The sequence below is a fragment of the Mus caroli genome, chromosome 5 (genome assembly GCF_900094665.2).
Source record: "Mus caroli chromosome 5, CAROLI_EIJ_v1.1, whole genome shotgun sequence".
Taxonomy (NCBI): Eukaryota; Metazoa; Chordata; class Mammalia; order Rodentia; family Muridae; genus Mus; species Mus caroli.
In genome coordinates, this window is record NC_034574.1 from 67,431,887 (window position 1) to 67,455,444 (window position 23,558).

General features: G+C 42.0%; 1 protein-coding gene across 1 annotated transcript in view; it reads right to left on the bottom strand.

Moving 5' to 3' along the window:
* Scfd2 (sec1 family domain containing 2) overlaps window positions 1–21,672 on the bottom strand; it is a 322,071-nt gene extending 300,399 nt beyond the window's left edge. The window contains exons 1-2 of the mRNA XM_021162778.1: window positions 20,704–21,672; window positions 9,994–10,162 (exon numbers count right to left, since the gene is read on the bottom strand). Of these exons, the coding sequence (XP_021018437.1) occupies window positions 9,994–10,162; window positions 20,704–21,541 (1,007 nt within the window). The 5' untranslated portion in view covers window positions 21,542–21,672. The remainder of the gene's footprint in view (window positions 1–9,993; window positions 10,163–20,703) is intronic.
* Window positions 21,673–23,558: the final 1,886 nt, after the last annotated feature.

Consider the following 23,558-nt stretch of genomic DNA (forward strand, 5'->3'; position numbering starts at 1 on the left):
ATTTTTGTGTTTCCTCTTTAAGGGCTTCTACTTGTTTAGCAGTATTCTCCTGTAATTCCTTGAGGGATTTTTGTGCTTCCTCTTTAAGGGCTTCTACCTGTTTAGCAGTGTTCTCCTGTATTTCTTTAAGTGAGTTATTAATGCCCTTCTTAAAATCTTCTATCATCATCATGTGACATGATTTTAAATCTACGTCTTGCTTTTCAGGTGTGTTGGGGTATCCAGGACTCGTGGTGGGTATACTGGGTCTGATGATGCCCAGTGTTCTTGGTTTCTGTTAGTAAGATTCTTAAGTTTGCCTTTGGCCATCTGGAAATCTCTGGTGTTAATGATCAAGCTGTCTCTGGTTGGAGCTTGATCCTCCTGTGATTCTGTTAGCCTCTGTCAGGACTCCTGGGAGTCCAACTCTCACCTGAGTTCCAGTGGTCAGAGCACTCTATGCAGGTAAGCTCTTCTCTTGCAGAGCAGGTATCCAGCAGTCTGGGGCTCTGATCCACCTCCTGAGTTCTGGGGTCAGAACCCTTCCTGTTGGCCAACTCTTCTCTGGCAAGGAATGTGCCCAGGGGTCTGGGTCTCAGCTCCGCCTCCTGGCTAAGGATGAAGGCCTAAGGGGACCCTGACCAAGAAGCTCTGTTACTTCTATCGCCCAAGTGCTCTCAGGTGATCAGGAGTTCCTGGATGTACTAGGGGTCCTGCAGCATGGAGAGTCCTCTGGTGTCCTAGACACCCTCGACCGGGTTCACACAGAAGATTGGGGGGACTGGCCCCGACCAGAATGGATCTCAGCCTCTGGTCAGGTGGTGTTCCTTTGTCCCTGTTCCTGCAGGCACAAGACCCTTTGCCATTCTTTGGAGTTGATGTTGCATTCTACTCACCCAAGATCCCAAGGTGATCCCGAGGTCCTGATGCATGAAGAGCACTCTGGACCCCTTAGTGGCCTCCGCTGGGCTCTGAAGGAAGATGGCAGGGCACTTTTATAATAATTTACTTTTATTTTTTAGACTATATGCCTTGTTTTTTATTTATTCTGGGTGAGAGTGTGCACACACGTGTGTTATGGCACTTATGTGGAGGACAGAGGTCAGAGGATATTTCAGCCTGCAAAAATCCATTCTTCACCTTGACCGTAAGGGATCTATAAGGTTGTCAGGCTTGGTAGCAAGCATCTTTCCCATCTCTCTTTTCTGTCTCTCGGCGCCTCCTTCTTACAATATCTTCTTAACACAATGTCTATGCTTTAAATATTCAACAAGAATGTTCATGTTGTTTGGCTTGACAGTCTCTAAGTCCATAGCTCACCCTATCCCCAGATCCTTCTCTGGATGTGCAAATGCAGCATTCGCCACCATTCATTCATGCATACATGCATTCACTCATTTGGTTTTTCATCCAGTATCTCAAGTTCTAGCTACTATTCCAGGTAACAGGTCCTAGTATGAATAAAACTGACAAATACCTCTACTATAGGATCTCTCTACCAGAGAATTCTCTCTCTATCTCTCTAGTAGAGAAACAGACAACTATCCTAGAAAGAGACATGCTGAAGAAGGAAAATACAAGTAAGACAGCAGATACAAAGTACTAAGCCAGACAGCAAAGGGCTGGCTGGAAATGAGGAAAATCTTAAGGCACGGGTATGAAGAAAGAAGGGTCCAGGAGCAGAGACCACAGAAGCCAAGCACTTGAGGCAGGACACCGCACAGCCTATGCAAAGAACAGTAAGAAAGCCAGTGCAGCTGGAAAGGGGCAGAGAGGAGGCCAGAAAGCGAGGACCTACAAAGCCAGGTAGCTCCGAAATCCACTGCAAGTCCTTGGCTTTCACTGGGAAGAAGAGGAAAAACAGGCACAAAAGGAAGAAAAGGAGTGATGGGCACAATACCAGAATACTCAGCAACTCTGGACCAGAATCAGGTGGAGTGCATAAAGCTGGAAAATCAGGGAAAGGTTGCTGAAGATGCTAAAAGACTAAGAGATGAGAAAGAGTGGGGCTTGGAGCCAAAATCAGAAACCCACTTCAATAAAAACAGGATTCTGCCTCTTTATTGCCAAAAATATTTCACATAATCCAGGGAAGGGTGGACAGAGACAGCAAGGCCATGCTGTAATGTATGTATGTTCTCGATTTCTCATTTGCATTGGCAGGAACTTCAATGGCTATAATTGCAAACAGCCTATTATGAAAATTGTATTACCAATAAATTTTTATTATAAAGACTCGTGTCATACTTAGAAACTTGATTTCTAAATACCATCCCATTGCAGGCCCATTTGCTGCCAAGTGCCCATCTGTTCTGCATTTCATCCTCACTCCCCCTCCATTGAGAAGCTTCTGGAGAGCTGTCAGAGGGAGGAGAGGCTATTGCTACTGTGATGGACATATGGTGCATGCTAGGAAAACTGTGGCTTATCTCAATTCCTCCTTTGTGGACAAGATAACCTCTTCACTTGTCCAAGCAGTTGAAACAAAGCTCCCATTGTTCTCCCAGTATTGCTTATAATGTTCTAAGTGTGCATCTCTGCACGGATCTTTACAATGCATTCCCACTGTCATCTCTTCTCCAGCCCTGCCCTCACTAAAGGGTTCTACTTTAGGCTGGAGAGATGGCTCAGCACTGACTGCTCTTCCAGAGGTCCTGAGTTCAATTCCCAGCAACCACATGGTGGCTCACAACCATTTATTATGGGGTCTGATACCCTCTTCTGGTGTGTCTGAAGACAGCTATATCATACACATATTTATTAAATAAATAAATAAATAAATAAATAAGGGTCCTGCTTTATTCAGACCCCTCTAGAAGTCCTCTTTGACATTTGGGGTCACACTGCCACCTTTGGATAGCACTTAAAATCATTTATATAGTGCAATGAGAAGAAAGGGATGCCAGTGAAGACAAAGCCCATGTAAACAGACACAGCCTGAATATGTGTTCAGAGGTAGGGCTAAGTCACAGCAGAGGCTTAGGTAGAATGACTTTGTTTAAAATACAAGAGGAGGCTTGGAATTCATTTAGAGCAACACCCTCATTTTATAGATGAAATAATAAGGTACAGAAAATGTGTCAAGGTGCCTGAAGACAGTGATTCAATCTAGTTTAAACAAGAAGAAATACATTTTACCACATAATGTGAGACTCAACCCTGTGTGGAGATCCAAGGACTGCTCTTCCTCCCAACAGTCCTCGTCACAAACCTTCCTGCTGCAGTCATTTGAGGAGTCCTGGGAGTTAAGAGAGAGTGATAGAAAAGAAGCCAGGGTTTAACTTGAGTCCCTTTTAGAAAATGAAGACCTACCTAAGCAGGAAGGTCTTACCCATTTCTTAAGTTGATCTCTGGTGAGAAAAAAGGCATTTCAGGATGGGCCAGGTTAAAGCCCTGAACTAAGCCTAATATAGAATAAATGCTAGAGAGTCCAGACTAATGACGCAGGCCACAATCGTTATGGATCTGAGGCTGCTCTCAATCCTCTATCTGTCCTGCCACATGTGTAAGGGTTCGCATGTTTTCATGTACTCCAATCAACTCAACTCCTCTCATTTTACAACCTTTTCTCAGGGCATACTTGCCCTTTCTCAAAGTACTTCAGGCTTCTACAAAAGAAGCATGGGGCAACTGTAAGCATTGACTTAGAGCCAGACCTTCACCACTCCACTGCCCATTATGCCTTAAGGTGCAGGACAAATTCACTTGGGATTAGAATGGGGAATGATGGAATCTATCTCACAGATTTGAGAGCCATTAAATCAGTTAACATATGTGAAGTGTTCATACCCTACCTGATAAGTCCTCTCTTAAGTGTGTTCTCTGAGGAGGGCATCTCCTATCTTGTCTCTTCTTTTAATACAAACTCCAGTTGTCTATAGAGAACAACCTCCCTGCCATCCCACATGATCTCAGCATAGTTCTTAGTATGAACAGCTCCCAATCCACACTGGGCAAATGGGAGACAAATGCCAAGATAGGCCCATCTCACCAGTTTCTGGAATCTAAAGCTTAAGCAGAACAATTAAAAGACAGAAAGCAGTTAAAACCCAGTCTCACTGGTACTATCGCCTTTTAGAGGCTTCTCCTGAGCTTTTGCTCCCTAGACTCCAACTATTTGCACTTTCAAAACTTTAATCAACATTCTTCCTTTGATTTGCTTAGCTGTTAAACACCTTTAACAACCACCTCTTTTTCTGAAATAGGACAATAATTTTTCAGTTCTTCTATAAAAATTATGATGGACAAACAGGACTCCTTGGAATAAACAATGAAGTGGCTTTATTTTGGTGTCTTCTTTAGTCCCCAAATCTGGTCAGAGCTCTTCTCTGGGCCCCGTATGGGCAGTATAGAAGGGAAGATAGTAGCTCTGAAATCAGACATACTGGTCGATTTTCTAGCTCTACATCTATGTAATTTACTGCCTCATTACTTCAGTTACTGTACCTGAAAAATGAGGTAATCTCCCTCATTGATTCACTGATTCAAAATGACTCCCCTTGGGCACCAGCTTGACACAATGGAAAATGGGAAATGTTAAGAGAGCTGATGGCAGAGGTGCCTGAAGGATGTCTCTCTTCCTCACGGCCATGGCATCAGGACCTGAGAATCTTGCTTCCACACCCTTTTCATTAGACACCACTTCCAATCTTCTAGACACAATCAACCCAAGGCACATGCTTCCATGGGATAAACATCTCTGCAGGAATGACCATCAGTGGAAGCTCAGGACATGCCTATGCTTTTCTATTCTGTATAACTTAGAACATCAAGATTGCCACAACAAAAGTGTTCCATGAAGACAGGAATGCTGGTTTATCTTCTACCATGCCCTCATATTTCTTAGCTCACAGAAAGACCTTACCTGTTAGCCTCTGAAGACCCTTCAATCACAAGGACCTTGGGAAGAGCTTCAAGCTCTTCACTAGTTCCTCGTTGGTTCTATAGGCACAGGGAAAAGACAAAGTCCCAATCTTTGCATTTTCTTCCCACCCTAGGCACCAGAAAAATGGCTGAAAACTTCAGATGCTACAAATTAATTCCAAAACGATTGGAAATTCCAACTCTATCAATTACCATTTAGATTTTAAACTATAATGCCTGTCTTGTTTTAAAATACAGAATAGATAAAATAAATACTTTCATTTTATTACTAATATATTCTTTAAAAAAAAAAAAAAAGCAATAGCAGGGGTTGGAGAACTGGTTTAGTTGGTTGAAAGCACTGACTGCTTTTGCAAAGGACCCTAGTTTGGTTCCAGCACCCATATGGCAGCTCAGAACTTAACTCCAGTGTGAACAGATCTGACACCTTCTAAACTCCATGGGAATCAGGCATGGTACACATTCATTCATTCAGGCAAAACACTCACTCATACATACATACATACATACATACAGCCGGACAGTGGTGGCTCATGCCTTTAATCCCAGCACTTGGGAGGCAGAGGCAGGCAGATTTCTGAGTTCGAGGCCAGGCTGGTCTACAGAGTGAGTTCCAAGACAGTCAGGGCTACATAGAGAAACCCTATCTCAAAAAAAAAAAAAAATACATACATACATATATACATGTAAAAATATGATAATTCTCCTAAGAATTGTTGATAAAAGGCAAAGTTGAAAGGTATGATGCTTTTATTGTCATGTCAAAAAAAAGTTCTTTTTGTTTCTGAAACATGATATAACTTAAAGTATATATGGTCTTTGATTTCTTGAAGGGTGTGAAAAGAAAGTATACCTAGAAACAAAAATATCACCCAGTGATGCCCAAGGCATAGTTTTAAAATACAAAGTATGGTACTGACTCAAAGCTATGTGGGTTGCAGTTAGTCATCTGAGAAAGCCAAGAATGAAGAGAAACTGGAATCCCAGACTGAATTCCTATAAAACTATCTATCAAATGGAGATCCATAAACAGACTCACTTCTCTGAAACTGCTAAAAGCTTGTTAAATATGATGGCAGTCCTATACAATGCCATACTCATTGGCTTATTATGCTTAGTAGGTATGATTATTTATGTATTTAGATATGTAAATATTATCCATTATGAATTTTTCTACTGGAGTAGTGTCTCAGTCATTCTTTCTTTCTTCTTTTAAAAATCGGATCTCCCTTCCAGTCTGGACCAGCGCCCTGAGCAGACCTCTGAAGCCAGTCCCACAACACCCAGAGGAAGCTCCACTCCCAGGTGCTCTAACATGCCCAGGTATCACAGGATAAGAGGTGAGGAGAACACAACATCTGTCCCAACACTGGAAGTAACTGGGACCAGTGGGATCCAGGCATCCAGGAACTCCATCCAACCAGTGACACAAGTACCTTCCGGTCTAGGCCAGTGCCCTGAGCAGACCTTGGGCCCGAACTCCACAGCCAGTCCCACAAAACCCAGAAGAAGCTCCACTCCCAAGTGCTCTAACACACCCAGGATCACAGGATCACAGGATCACAGGAGCTTGGTCACACCAGGGTCTCAGTCACCAGGATCTCAGGATATGAGAGGCAGCTTGACTTCCAGGAGCTCTGACACACACAGATATCAGGATCACAGAGACAGCTGAACTCTAAGAAGTTCTGATACATCCAGGATCACAGGAAGGACAGGCTTCAGTCAGATATATCAAGGGCAGGTAGCACTAGAGATAATCAGATGGCAGGAGGCAATCATAAGAACATAAGCAACAGAAACCAAGGTTACTTGGTATCATCAGAACCCAATTCTAATTCTCCCACCATAGCAAGTCCTGGATACACCATCACACCAGAAAAGCAAAATTCGGATCTAAAATCACTTCTCCTGACAATGATAGGAGACATTAAGAAGGACATAAGTAACTCCCTTAAAGAAATGCAGGAGAACACAGATAAACGGCTAGAAGTCCTTAAAGAGGAAACACAAAAAAAAATCCCTTACAGAATTACAGGAAAACACAATCAAACGGGCAAAGGAAATGAAAAAAAAACATCCAAAATCTAAAAATGGAAATAGAAACAATAAAGAAATCATTAAGGGAGACAACCCTGGAGTTAGAAAACCTAGGAAATATATCAGGAGTCATAGATGCAAGCATCACCAACAGAATACAAGAGATAGAAGAGAGAATCTCAGGGGGAGAAGATACTATTGAAAGCATTGACACAACAGTCAAAGAAAATGCAAAAAGCAAAAAGCTCCTAACCCAAAACATCTAGGAAATCAGGACACAATGAGAAGACAAAACCTAAAGATAATAGGTATAGAAGAGAGTGAAGATTCCCTTCTTAAAGGGCCAGTGAATATCTTCAACAAAATTATAGTAGAAAACTTCCCTAACCTAAAGAAAGAGATGTCCATGAACATACAAGAAGCCTACAGAACCCCAAATAGATTGGACCAGAAAAGAAATTACTCCTGTCACATAATAACCAAAACACCAAATGCACTAAACAAAGGAAGAATTTTAAAAGCAGTAAGGGAAAATGGTCAAGTAACATATAAAGGCAGAGCTATCAGAATTACACCAGATTTCTCACCAGAGACTATGAAAGCTAGAAGATCCTGGGCAGATATCATACAGACCCTAAGAGAACACAAATGCCAGTCCAGGCTACTATGCCCAGCAAAACTCTCAATTACCATAGATGGAGAAAACAAGATAATCCATGACAAAATCAAATTTACACAATTTTTCCCATAAATCCAGCCCTACAAAGGATAATAGATGGAAAACACCAACACAAGGAGGGAAACTACACCCTAGAAAAGGCAAGAAAGTGGTCATTCAGCAAACATAAAAGAAGATAGCCACAGAAACATAATTCCACCTCTAACAACAAAAATAGCAGGAAGTAACAATCACTTTTCCTTAATATCTCTTATCAATGGACTCAATTCCCCAATAAAAAGACATAGACTAACAGACTGGCTATGTAAACAGGACCCAGCATTTTGCTGCATAAAGGAAACACCTCAGTGACAAAGACAGACACTACCTCAGAGTAAAAGGTTGGAAAATAATTTTCCAAGCAAATGGTCCCAAGAAACAAGCTGGAGTAGCCATTCTAATATCGAATAAAATCAACTTTCAACCAAAAGTTATCAAAAAGGATAAGGAAGGACACTTCATACTGGTCAAAGGAAAAACCTACCACGGTGAACTCTAAATTCTGAACATCTATGCTCTAAATGCAAGGGCACCTACATTCATAAAAGAAACTACTAAAACTCAAAACACACATAGAATCCCACACAATAATAGTGAGAGACTTCAAAGACTACAGCAAAGGACAGATCATGGAAACAGAAACTAAACAGAGACACGGTGAAACTAACAGAAGTTATGAACCAAATGAATCTAACAGATATTTATAGAACATTTCATCCTAAAGCAAAAGAATATATCTTCTTCTTAACACCTCATAGTACCTTTTCCAAAATTGACCATATAACTGGTCACAAAACAGGCCTCAACAGATACAAGAAGATCGAAATTATCCCATGCACCCTATCAGATCACCATGAACTAAGGCTGGTCTTAAATACCAACAAAAAAACAATGGAAAGCTCACATACACATGGAAGCTAAACAACACTCTCAATGATAATTTGATCAAGCAAGAAATAAAGAAAGAAATTAAAGGCTTTCTAGAATTTAATGAAAATGAAGAAACATCATACAAAAACTTATGGAACACAATGAAAGCAGTGATAAGAGGAAAACCCATAGCTCAAAGTGCCTCCAAAAAGAAACTGGAGAGAGCTTACACTAGCAGCTTGACAGCACACCTGAAAGCTCTAGATCAAAAAAGAAGCAAATACACCCAAGAGGAGTAGACCACAGGAAATAATCAAACTCAGGGCTGAAATCAACCAAATAGAAACAAAAAGAACTATACAAAAAAATCAACCAAACCAGGAGCTGGTTCTTTAAGAAGATCAACAAGATAGATAAACCCTTAGCCAGACTAACCAAAGGGCACAGAGACGGTATCCAAAATAATAAAATCAGAAATGAAAAGGGAGACATAACAAAAAAAATATGTCTTAAAATAAATATTCTGTCTGTCGAATATTAACAGTTGAAAATATTAAAATCATGTTGTACAAACATCATGGAAATATCACTGATAATTTTTCTCACTGTACTTGAAATTAGCATTTTCTTAATGTTTAAGTTCAAAGAGTTTTGCTATTTTGAAACTTTTAAAATATACTTACAGATAAAATAATTTCTCTCAGCCAGGCGTGGTGGCGCACGCCTTTAATCCCAGCACTAGGGGGCGCAGAGGCAGGAGGATTTCTGAGTTCAAGGCCAGCTTGGTCTACAAAGTGAGTTCCAGAACAGCCAGGGCTACAGAGAAACCCTGTCTCGAAAAACAAAAAACAAAAACAAAAACAAAAACAAAAAATAATTTCTCTCCTAGAAACACTGAGCATCTTTTTTAAGTAAACTGATTGTTAGACAATGTACACAGATATAGAATGTGTTTCAAATACTCTCTTACTATGTCAGATTATCTAAGGGCTTTTGACTTATCTAAGACTTATCTAAGACTTATCTAAGACTTATCTAAGGGCTTTTGAATATATTTCCTAATGATTCATTTTTAATATTTTATGCTCTTTTACTATGCTTAATTCCCAAAGAATATATTGTATGTTTTGAAACAATTTAGTATTCAACATTAGATATAGGATCCTCAGTTATGGATAGTATTAAATATTCATTAATGATATTTTTAGGGTATAAAAGGCGATGATCAAATTTTTTATGTATTATTTTATTCTCAAAATATTCAATATTATTAATATGTTTAATGTATAGAATGCATTTAAATAAAAAAATTTTAAGAAAAAGATAGGATCTCACGTAGCCAAGGATGGCCTTGAAGTGGCTAAGTAGTTGATGATCATGAACTACTGATTCTTCCACCTTCATCTATCTCCCAAGTGCTGGAATTACAAGTTAACTTCCTTTCTACAAAGAAGGAAGAGGATGGAGAATGAGAGAAAAACAAAGAAAGCCTCATGTCTTACTTGGATGGGGCAAGGCAGCCTGGTGCAATCACGTCCTGGTTTTCCTCCACAGCCTGGACAGCAGTGAGCTCTGCCATGTTGACCATCACGTCGATGGTGTGGCCTGGAAGCTGTGGAAGCACTGACATGATCTTCTCTACTAAGTTGTCTCCATGGTGTCCAACCGCTCCTGTTCAACCACAAAAGCAAATGTGAACTCAAAGTGGACATTAAGATGTTAACTGGATGCATGCTTTATAATGCATGCACCTCTTCTACCAAAAATGACAGATGTTTAATAACACCAACATAGAAGTTTGCTCTTTATCACATAAATTATGTTCTCAATTACCTAGCAAATCAGCCTTATCTCTGTGATGACAAAGGTGCACTCACTCTAGTTCACCTGGTGCCCACCATCTCTACCATAGAAAGTCAACCACAGGCTCTCACTTCGTATTTGTTGACGAAGGGGAAGAGTAAGTGGACTCAGCCTTTTGGTATCAGCCCACAGGAAAATATTTTCCAATGTTTACTGGATGCCTTCTGTATACCAAGCATTGCTCTAAGACCTGTAATTACACATATCAACTGCAGGGATAATGAATAAACGGTGGACTGAGGATGTAGCTTAACTGGATGATTACGGCATAAAGCCCTGGTGATTTCCAGTACCACATAAAACTGAGTGGTGGCAGCCCATGCCTGAAATCCTAGCACTTAGGAGGTGGAGGCAGGACGTTCAGACGTTCAAGATCATATTCAGCTACAGAGTGAGTTTGAGACCAGTCTGGAGTATGTAAGTGAGAGCCTATCTGAATATCAATATTTAAGTTATTATAATAAATGTACTCTAACTGAAATTCAAGACAATGATACAGTTCAATTCTTCTGTGAAATTAAGTTATATGTCCAAAACCCATCAGTGCTTAGAAGGCATTACTCCAATCGTGGATGGCATTTGGTATAGCTACTTCCAGTCTGCTTGCTCTTATGTTGCCTCTCTGTCCCTCGATGTTCTGCCATGCCATATTAATGGTATAGAAGAACTAATTAAGAAAAACAAATAAGGAAGCCAAGAAGTCATCATCACCATCATCATCATCCTCACTCACTGTAACAACTCATACATATCCAGGGATCATGATGCACCATGTACCAAACCCTATGCCATGAGTTTATAATTTATAATTAATTGGAGCAACAAATCTTTATTGTGAATTATTATGCTCATTCACACAGTAAAGATTTCATTTAAATCACCTGCTCAAGCAAACAATTGACTTATTAATTACAAAGTGTAATGACTATTCTTCGTTGTCAACTTGACTACATCTGAGAATAAATAAATGGACAGGTGGAGGGCACACTCGTGAGGGACTTTTGCTTAATTTGAAATAGGTAGATCTACTTCTAAGCCACATCTATGAAATAGGTAGACATATGCCTTTAATTGTGACCTTGAGGTGCAAAGTCACACCTTTAATCTGCTGGAAGCCTATATCAAGACAGGGAAGAAGGAAGCTTTTGCACTTCCCCTGCTTGCCCTCACTGACATTGAACCTACTCTAGAGATTCCAGCAGATACTGAAGGCTACATGAGATATCCGGCAACTTCTGGATTCTTAGGCTTTCTGTTCATAGGCGGACATTGTTGGATTCACTGAAAGCCTGTAAATCATTCTAATAAATTCCCTTCCTATATAGAGACATTCATTCTGTAAGTTCTGTTATTCTAGAGAACCCTGACTAATACGCAGAGCAGTAATTCAAGCCAGGTGGCTGGGTCAGGGGAAAGGAAACCCTCAGGCTCCAGCAAAGTGAGCTGAGGCAGAGCTGGTGAGTGTCTCTGGGAATTTCTGCTGTTAAAGAAGAGCCTCCTTGTGCCACAGATGATTACCCTTCATTATGAGAATAACCACGTTTTATTCACGCTGTCTGTGCTTTACAGATGTCTCAGAGCTGCTGGTTGAATACCAAATGCATGTCTAGAACTAGAAGGGTACCAGCAATTCATAACAGGGTCAGAATGAACTGCATCTTTACACTAAGCAGAGATGCTCGGATACCCCACTGCATCACAAATATCTTTCTTTCTCCATCAGTACCCTCCTCACTAAATTAAAACTTTTGTACATCTCCACTTACCACCAGAATAACTCTTCTTTGAACCTGATGATCAAATTCTGATCCCATTCCCCTAGTTTTTCTTATTTTTTTCTGTCATCCATAATTATTTGGCACAAACAAGTGTCTGTATAACTGTGAGTGTGCTATGTGGTTGCTTCTCATTGCTCCACCCTAACCCATACCCAGGGATCTTTGGAAAGCTACATTTCACTAAATTCCCTGCAAACTGTAACATCTGACATGCCTCTTAAAACTCTCAAAACAGTCAAGATCTAAAATGGCTGTTATTTTTGTAGAACCAAAGTAGCATTTGTTTTATTAATAAAATATCACATACTAATATCCCAAATGCTCAAAGTAAAGAAATGATTCTTTGTTTAGTTTTACTTTTGGGGGGGGAGAGGGGAGGTATAGGATCATATTCTGTAGCCCAGGCTAGTCTGGGACTAACAATCCTCCAGGACTGGGATTGTAAGCACATGGTGTTCCCCTCGCCCATGGGAATACTACTGCTTTGTTTTCTCAACCTGTGAAACATGTATTGAAGCAGTTCTCTAAATCATTGTCTTCCAGAAGTTCTAAATGTTCTATAGTGAATATATATCCTTTCAATAATAATTAAAAATGCAACTCATTCCCCCATCTTCCCATATTTGCTCTCTCCCTCTCTTTCCTTCTTCCTCCCTCTCTTCCCTCTCTTTCTCTTTTTCACTCTCTCTTCCATGTGCATGCATCTAATTCTCAAATAACTACACATAGTCTATATTTTTAACCCTCACAGCATATCAACTGCCTCTTGAGGGTAATAACTTTTCTATCTTAGTCATCACCATATCATTAGCACCTGCAACAGTGCAGAACACAGTGGACACCAAATAAAGGTTTACTGGAGGAAGTATAAGGTGACACCATTTTCAACAAGGTGATGACAAAATGATCAGAAAACCATCTGTATCACAAACATGCTATTAACTATCAAATACTTGAACAAGCATGGTGATACATGTAAGTAACCCCAGACCTTGGAGGTGGAGGCAGGAAGATCAAAGTTCAAGGTCATTTCAGTTAAAACAAGTTCAAATCCATATGAACTACTAAAAAAATCATACACAACATTTCTATTATTTTTTGAAACTTACAATTTCACATATAAGTTCCTACCTCACTAATGGTAAATTATCGAAACATTACTAGTTTATCATATAAATTGTATATAATTAATATCCAAATCAAATACTAAAAGTATATTTCATTTTGCTCTCTATATAGAATAATGATAGAGTAATTTAAATTGAAATCCAAATCATTTAAGTCATTCCAATAATTTCCAAATCATTTCTTTGTTTATTTTTATTTATGTGAGTACACAGTAGCTGTCTTCAGACACACCAGAAGAGAGCATCAGATCCCATTACAGATGGTTATAAGTCACCATGTGGTTGCTGGGAATTGAACTCAGGACCTCTGGAACAGCAGTCAGCGCTCTTAACCACTGAGCCATCTCTCCAGCCTTCCAAATCATTTCTTGATCTTTAGAAATCTTTAGCATAATCTTTTGTTGGCTGCAGCTCTCATTAGCTATACCCTAATCTAAAGCCACAATTTAAGAAACCTCAACGAATTCTGGTAACCATTACTTCATTACATCAACAGGCGAGACATCCCCAGTTTCTCAAACTTGTTGCATCCAGAAGGATGAATCAGTAAAATGTTTGAGCAGTGTAACTGAGCATGTTTCTGCATGCCAGGGTCAAAGCCAAGTACCAAATGGACCCGTGCTAATAATGCCACCAAAACTACACACTTCAAACCCTCATAAATTCAGGGTTGCTCTAGAGAAACACTGCAAACACTGCACTCCACAACATTAATATACCACACCCACTCTATTTCAGTATTCTCAACACCTCTGGGAGCCACAGCATCTACACCAACACAGCCACAAGCTGGCTTTCAGTTCCCAGCACTAAGACATTTACAGTTTCAGCAAGAAGGAATTTCCTTTTATTTAGTACTGCAAAGCATTTTAAGATTTAAACAATGTAACTTAACAACGCACACTTTTATGAACTGAAAACTAGCTCTATATTACTGAAATAGAACCAAAACACTATATTCAAACATCTTTGTAGCAAATGAAATTTGAGGCTGATAATATGCAAGATAATTTGGGTGGTTAACCAAAAGATAGCCAATAAATATTTGCATTTATAAGCTATTGGGGCCCAGTAACAGACTAATCTAAATTACAATGTATTACAATTTACCCTACAAAGTCTACTTGATATCTTCTAAAGGAAAGTATGTCATAATTTTGAAATGGAAAAGAGATGGGACAGCAAGATGGCTCAGTGGGAGATGGGTCTTGCCACCAAGCCTAACAATCTGCATCCCCTGGAACCCACATGGTTAAAGTAGAGAACTGACTCCTGCAGGGTGTAGAAAAGTCTTGGCTTACAGTATGCCAAAGGGAGATTATTTTCCGATAGGACACAAACCGATCTCGGATCCACATACCAGAAGACAGGCAAGCACCAGATATCCCAGAGAATCATCTTTTCTCCTACTCCAGCTTCATCACCTCACCAGGCTATTGCTATTGCCACCTGCCATCTCAGACACGGGACATAGCCTCACTTGGGAGAAACCCTCTACAGTTGTAGGAACTCATTCCCTAGGGAGATGTAAACATCCACTGCCTCCTTATATAGCATCAACGACAAACCAAAGTGTGATCCACTAAAGTCCAACTTGAGAAACCATGGAGTTTGTTGGGGTTACTTCCAGAGCATGAGTGAGGGTTGACAGGAGCACAAGTGACCCCAAAACTACCCCACCAGGAAAAACCTCACCCCAGCACAGAGGATGCCTTCCCATCGCTACACACATGGAGTGCTTCCCTTCACTCTGCCCACTCTAGCACCTCCCAGCCAGGGGTGTCAGAATCCCCACCCCCACTCCATGAAGAAGCACCAACAGTCAACAAGCGCCACCCATCTTAGGGGTCTCTTGCAAGTAACACAGCTGCTCAGATGAAAACAATGCTGTTATACTTGGAGGGTAGCACTCCACAATGCCACACACCAACACTCACACTCCCAGCCCTGGACTCTGCAGGACAACGACCCTGCTCACCTCTTCTAAAACACTTAGCACTGAATATCTGAGAAGGGGAGGAGCATGCAGAGCCCCTACAATCTAAATGTACTTGAGACATACTTCAATGACTTTTAAATTCCTTGTCATTTATCACCACACATTACGGTCTCAACATTCTCTTGGGATTCATATTGTCACGGTTCTCAAAGGTCTTTGACAGAAGGGCTAAATTTTTCTCTTTTATTTGTTCACTTGAATCTATACCAAGAAACCTATTTGTTCCCTTTCAACATTTTCTCAGTTTCTTACAATCTGTCCGCCCCATACTCTGCCTGCTTTTACTACTAGCTGAAAGGACACTATGGGAGTAAGCCAACTAATGGAAGAAGTATCTTTAAGATAGTTAGAGATGCCGGGTGTGGTGGCGCACGCCTTTAATCCCTTCAATCTTGGGAGGCAGAGGCAGGCGGATTTCTGAGTTCGAGGCCAGCCTGGTCTACAGAGTGAGTTCCAGGACAGCCAGGACTGCACAGAGAAACCCTGTCNCAGGGCTACACAGAGAAACCCTGTCTCAAAAAAAAAGACACACAGAGAGACAAAAAAAAAAAAAAAAAAAAAGAAAGAAAGAAAAAGAGATATTAGGTATAAACAGGCCCTAATCCCAGCATTCTCAAGCATGAGAAAGGCAGATCATAAATATAAGGCTATCTCACTTGGACAACTCAAAACCCAAAAGGTGAACTTAGAAATTTAATGAAATACTGAAAGTTGGAAATACACACAACGCTGTCATACATGGCTAACTGCTTATCATCTGTGTGGTTTGTCTGACTAGTTGGTTGGTTGGTTGGTTCATAAAGAACAAATTCTGAGGCTTAATTTTTCTCCTTTTTTTTTAGATTTATTTATTTATTATATGTAAGTACACTGTAGCTGACTTCAGACACTCCAGAAAAGGGCATCAGATCTCGTTACAGATGGTTGTGAGCCACCATGTGGTTGCTGGGATTTGCACTCATGACCTTCAGAAGAACAGTCAGTGCCCTTACCCACTGAGCTATCTCACTAGCCCTTAATTTTTCTCTTAATGACTCACCTAACTTGTAGAATGATCAAATAAGGTAATGTGACTATAGTTTTTAATTCATGAAATATTTGCATAAATAAGGTTAATTGATTTCATTTCCCTTCACGAGCTTTACTGTGTGGCCCCAACATACCAACCACACAATGTTCAAGACATATGATACTTACAGGACACCCATTACATAGGTGAATGCCCAATGGTACAGCTGAAACCCAGGAGCAGATAGAAAACATGTGTTAAACTTGGTGACTGTCTAGTTCCCAGTAAACATTAATCTACTCACCTACCCAGTCATTAACAAATGCTTATTTCCAGGCTAGTGGCACAATGCCTGAAATCCCAGGACTCAAGAAGCAAAGGTAACAAATTGACCATAAGCCTTGGCCACATAGTAAGTTCAAAGCCAGTGGGAGCTACTTAGTGAGATCCTGTTTCAAAACACCAAGGCCTTGGGATGCAACTCAATGGTAGAGCATTTGCCTACCATGCAAAGGCCCCTGAGTTCAATACCCAGCAATACATTTCCTCAATCAGCAGATACATAAATATTGACTACATATTGTTTTCAAGTAACTGTTGCAACCGCTAGTAAATACACAGTAACAAAAGAACAAACACACACACATACAAGCTTCCATTCCATTCTCATAAAAGGAGGACAAGAAGCAACCAATTATTAGTTCTGGGTAGTGGCCAACATTATGTTGCACGAGGGAGCATAGGGGGTAAGACAGTAATAGGGAAGGTCTCTCTTGGGAGTGAGAGAGAAACTCATATGGAGTGAGTGAACATTCACTGGGACAAGCTTGGAATGTTTGAGGTACTGTGGTGAGAGGAGATAAGCCAGAGAGATCATGTGTAACTATGAACACTGCTGGTTACTCTTTGTCACATAGTTATGTGAAAAGAGGAAACCTCAATTAAGCAATAGCCTCCATTGGATTGTCTTATAACATTCTTTTTTTCCCCAGAGGGCAGGACCTTAAACAGCTGGCAGTGTGCTTTTGACTTCTATCTGGACACCCTCCCCATTAACCCAGGGACCATCCTTTCACCTTTAGGGAGATGGATATGGCTATCTCAGAAGCGTAGCTGGGCTCTTAGTATGGAGACGATCACTAGCAGCCATCTGACCTCTGTAGGCTTGAATACTGAGCCACACAAGCCCGAGTTCTTTCTATCTTTCCGAGGGAGCCTGATTACTGGTCTTATGGCATCTTACGGGGCATTTTCTTGATTAATGATTGATAAGGAGGACCTAGCCCATTGTAGGCAGTTCCACCACTGGGCATGTTGTCCTGGGTTGTACAAGAAAGCAAGTCCATCAAGAGTATCACCCCACGATCTCTGTTCCAGGCTCCTGCTTGAGTTCCTGCACTGACTTCACTCAGTGATGGACTATTACCCGGAAGTTGAAACCAAATAAAGCCTTCTCCAACCAAGTTGCCTTTGGTCAGGATGTTTAGTATAGCAACTGAAAGCAAACTAGAACACATGAATACCATGATAGGAGGACGGGGGGGGGGGGGGGGGGGGGGGGGGGGCGGGAGAGCCAGCATGCTAAATTTATGGCTGATAAAATCACATAGAGTAACATCACTATGAATGATAGCTCTCTACCTTTTGTACTTTCTATTTTTAATTAGGGGGTGTGCCTCTGTGAGTACAAGCATCTCTCTCTCTCTTTCTCTCTCTCTCTCTCTCTCTCTCTCTCTCTCTCTCTCTCTGTGTGAATGAGTTTGCTGAAATATTCACCCTTGCATGTGCTTGTGGAAGGCAGAGTGGGTAATGCATGTCTTTCTTTGTGGCTCTCTATCTCTTTTTGGTTTTCTGTGGTGTTTTTGTTTCTGTTTTGTTTTGTTTTTGACAGTTTTGCTGATCCTGGAGCTCACTGATTGGCTGGATCTGCCTCTCCATGCCACCACGACCACTGACCAGAACTGGGTTGAAGATGCTCTCACACCCAGGTCAGCACAGGCAGAACCCAGACTCAGGCCCCCTGTTTGTGTAGTGAACACTTATCCGCTGAACCACCTCCCTACCCCTAAGTTTCCTTTTACTTTTTGTTTTGCTCTATTGTACTAAAGGCTATTCTGACGTTCAGGAGGCACAAAGGAGCACTGTGACTCAACTGTGGCTTTGGTAACACAGAAGGCACTGGGGAAGCCAGGATCTCAGAAGTTTTGAAATATAAAAGCCTAAAAGACTAGAAGTCAAGAGAAAACTGACATAGGTGTCTGTGGAAACAGCAAATATAAACAGCTCTCTAAAGCCAGCTACAAAATGAAGCCAAATGAAAGGTACTTGAAGTCGGGTGATCATGAGGAGTCAAGAAAGGTCCTGCTCCATTCTGCCTGCAGGCCAATGATGAGACTCTGAGAAAAGACCATCCAGAGACTGTCCCCCTGGGGATCCACCCCATAAGCAACCACCAAACACGGTCACTAGGCAGATGCCAACAAGAGCCTGCTGACAGGAGACTGATATAGCTGTCTCCTGAGGGCCTTTACCAGTGCTTGGCAAATACAGAAGTGGATGCTCACAATCATCCATTGGACACAGCAGAAGGTCCCCAATGAAGGAGCCAGAGAAATACCCAGGGAGCTGAAGGGGACTGAAGCCCCATAGAAGGAACATCAAAATGAACTAACCAGTACCCTCAGAGCTCCTTGGAACTAAACCACCAATCGAAGAAAACACATGGTGGAACTTGTGGCTCTAGCTATATATGTAGCAGAGGATGCCCTCTTCAGTTATCAATGGGAGGAGAGGCCGTTGGTCCTGTGAAGGCTCTATGCCCCAGTATAAGGGAATGCCAGGGCCAGGAATGGGAGTGGGTGGGTTGGGGAGCAGGGGGAGAGGGGAGGGAATAGGGGATTTTCAGAGGGAAAATTAGAACAGGGGATAACATTTGAAATGTAAATAAAGAATATATCTAATTAAAAAAAGAATCTGAGAAAAGAAGGAAAATGAACTAAAGAGGGCTGTTTAGCAGAAGTGAACTCATGAGAAGCTAGAGAGTGCTGAGCTAGTCTGCATAGGTAAAAACGTTAGGAGGGATGGAGTGTTCCTTTGTAGTATGACGGAAGGAGAAAAATGTACACAATGTGCAAGAGATTTGGTGATAAGGAGGTATGAAAACCTTCTGCAGGCTTATATTTTCTGTTTTATGGAATTCTACCCTCTGTGCGTGACATGGCCACTGCTGCCCTCTTGAAATTAATTATGATTACCCTCAGGACACCCTCAAAAGATTGAGCCCAGTAGCATTTCCTCAGAACTACCATTTAGTTTACTCTCTATCTTATGATCTTAAAACTCATCTAATTAAGATAAAATTTCAAATATGCTTCTTATTGGTTTTTATAACATCATTCAACATTTTTTTTCCTAACCTGGAAAGGGAATACTGACTGAGACCAGTGTTCTGATTGTCCTCAGTGACCTTGAACGGCGAGCACATACTATTATTGAACTATATCTACTTAACTATAGAACAAAGGTGACCTCTAAAACTAAGTGCTCACATCATGAATCCGAATTTTCTTCACCTGTTTTAAGGTTAGATTTCTTCCTCGCGGGTATAAATAATTATTACATTGCTGCAATTTGAGGTTGCTATGCAAACTTCAATGCACATTTGAAAATATTTTCTACAATTCTTTTTTCCAACTTCTCACATGTACATTCAGTTTCACTTTAAAAAAAAAGACATTTACCTATTTATTTGTTTATGTGTGGGGGACAGTGCATGTGCAAGTCACACTGTGTGTGTGGAGATCAGAGAACAACTGGAGGAAGTCAGTGCTCTCCTTTCACCACGTAGGTACTAGGGAGCAAACGAAGGTCATCCCATGTGGAGCATGGTATGCAGCACCCCCTCTATGACCGCTACCGCCTTATGCTCCTGCCTCCTGGTTCCTGCCATGTTTGAGTTCCTGTCCTGGTTTCCTTCAATGATCGACTGTGGTGTGGAAGTGTAAGCAAGTAAACCCTATCCTCCACAGGTCGTTTTTGGCCACGGTGTTTCATTACAGCAATAGACACCCTAATTAAGACAACTGGTATCTGGAAATGTCTAAGAGTCTCAGGTGATGGCAATTCCCTCCATGTCAAGGTCATCTCATTTTTTCCAGTCTCTTGGACTAGGCGCGGTTGTTTTTTCAAAAGCAATGCACACTAAAGCCATATTTGCCCGCTTACAGCATTTAACAAATAAAATTGTGCTTTATCTATGTCCACTCTCCACTCGACAAAACTTAACTCCAGATGCTGTCAAATTAGGGACTGATTCATTTAGTTCATCTTTATATTACCAACCTCAATATGAGGCCAATAAACACATACGCTGAATCAATGAACAGGTCCTCTAGCTAGGAGATCGAAGATGAAGAACTCCCAGAAATGCTACCTACCTGTAAGATCCAGAGTTCTATCCACAAAGACCACGGAAGCCCTGCCTGTAGCAGTCTTTTTCCTGTTCTTAGCGGGGGCATAATTTGCCAGATCTGTAGCGATGACCCGACTGAGGGGACCCACGGCGAAACACTCCTCTCGTACCCCTAGATGTTCACACAGAGAACTGAGGCCTGACACGAGGCATCTGATGTACAGCAGCAGCTCTGGGGTTAGGGCAGTGGCATCCACCTCACCCAAGCTGCTCAGCCTCCTCTTGTCGGGTCTGGCACTGTTAAGAGCGTGGACATCCTGAGGTAGCAGTGGGAAGAGGGTAGCGAAGGCTGGAGTAAAAGCGAGATGGGAGGCAGCAGGGGCGAGAAACAACGGGACGTGGAGCACCTCGGCCGTGTAGTTCTCGTTGCCCATCCACTCACAGAGCTTCTCCTCCAGCTGTTCGAACACCGGCTGCTGCCCCTCGAGCTCGGCCGCTGCAGCGGCCGGTACGTGGTTAGCAGTGAGGTGGACTGCGTGGCTCACGGCTGTGACCACCACACAGTGCTGAAAGTGACTGCGGCAAATGATGCCCTGTAGAGTGTCTACGATCCGGCCTTTCAGCGGGCTGCTCAAAACGAAAACCGCCCGGGGCTGCTTGGCTCCCCCGCCAATGGCCTGGGGTTCAAATTCCCGCAGGTGACACGCAGGACCCTTCACCGCCTCCAGAAGCCGGCTGGATCCGCAGCTCCAGTGCAGGCTCTCGGCGCAGGCGGCGTCCAGGTAGACCACGGACCACTTCACTTTGGCCAGCACCTGCTCCCAGCCTTGCTGGGCAAAGGCCAGTATGCCCGCGGCGCTCATGATCCGGTATCGCAGGCTGGCCAGGGGTCTCACCGGCGTACGGGCGGGAACTCAGCTCAGAACGCAGGGCTTCCGGGTACTGAGTACCTGGAGACTTTGACAGTCAACACAGTACACGTGGGCCGGTCTCTGACGCTCGGCGTGCGCGCGCGCGGAGATGACGTCTTAGGCGCTCATTGGCTGATCAGGCGCGCGGGCTGGCGGGAGGAACATCTGCACTTGGAGGAGGAATGGGATGTGCTTAGCGGGTCTGTAGTCCCTTGAAAGCTGGAGGCAGCAGCTTTCTAGGAAAGAATTGAAATGGGTTTTGTTCGTCCCTCCCTGTCAGCTCTCATCACCTTTTCCTCCAGGTTAAGAATTCTCTGGAATAATAAAACCTGGTCTGAAGCACAGATACTTCTCCCATCTCAACTTTGAGAAGCCAAACAACTACTGCAAGTAATAGTTGGTCTTGTGTAGGTTGCGTTGATGCACTCCAGCCTCGTGAAATACCTTTTGGAACCAGCAAGATGTCTCATAAGGCTAAAAGCGCTTGCGACACAAGTCGTATGACTTGAGTTTGATCCTTCGGACTCAATGTAGAAAAACAGGACCCGGAAAATTGTCCTCCATCTGCCAATTGTGGGAAACGCACAATCCCCCGTCCCCAGCACACACACACACACCACATACACAGAGAGAGTCAGAGACAGACACACAGAGAGAGACAGAGAGAGATCCTGTCTCAACACAGTCAAAAGGCTTTGGGGTCCATTTCACAGCTACTGAGATGAGAATCGGATTGAGGAATAGATATACTGATCTACAGATCTCGGTTTAGAACCTGTTTTTTTATTTAATTGTGGAAACATTCATGAGATAAGAAATTTAGTAATTTACTGTTCTAATTGTGTGTGTGTGTGTGTGTGTGTGTGTAGACAGGATCTCATTGTGCAGCCCTAGCTGTCCTGGAACACATAATGTGGATCAGGTCCGTTGCAAACTCACAGAGATCTGCTTGCCTCTGCCTTCCTAGTGCTTGGATTAAACGTGTGTGCCACCATGTCCACCATTAGTCATTTTAAAATGAACAGTTCAGAAACATTAAAAAACATGCTACTGTACAACCAATCTTTGGAACTTTTTATTTTGCAAGATCAAAATAGTTTCAAAACTATATACCCTTTAAATAACAATCGCCACCCTCAACCTCAGCTCCCTGCACCTCCCCACCCCCCCCCCCCCCCCAGCATTTGTCAGCCTCTACTTTAATCCTGTTCTGAGTTGGTACTGTGGGTCTTATAATTGGGTCCCTGTACTATCTGCTTTATTGTGATTAACTTACTTCACCTAACATCATTCATCTAGTTGTGACACATGCCAATTGCTTTCATTTTAAAGTTTTATTTGTGTGTTTCTGTGTGTGTGTGAGTGTGTGTGTATACAGTTGGGTTTTGACCTCCCTAAAGCATATGCCACCACACCTGGACTCTTGGCATCATTTGAGCAGTAATCTATTCATTGTCTAATTCTTATAGCTAAGCACTCCTTTTCATTACTTCTCAAGAGTATACTTCATAGCCAGGCGTGGTGGNGCACGCCTTTAATCCCAGCACTTGGGAGGCAGAGGCAAGTGGATTTCTGAGTTCGAGGCCAGCCTGGTCTACACAGTGAGTTCCAGGACAGCCAGGGCTACACAGAGAAACCCTGTTTCAAAAAAAAAAGTATACTTCATATTAAATGATATCATTATTATTGGCATTATTCTGAGATGGAGTCTTACTCTGCTAACCTGAGTCAAGCTCTAGCCCTGGCCTCCAGAGGACCTGGAAGGACAGGATGCACTGCCAGGCTTGGGTTAGCAGCAACATCACCATCATCATTGCTTAGAACAGCAATAAATAATGAGATGGCAAATAAGTATACTCAGGATAAATGTGATATTGTAGTGAGATGAGTTCATAATATAAGAAGCAAGAGACAGTCTATAAAATAGTCAAATTATTTAATGTCAAAGTTTCCCATGGCAAATGGAGAG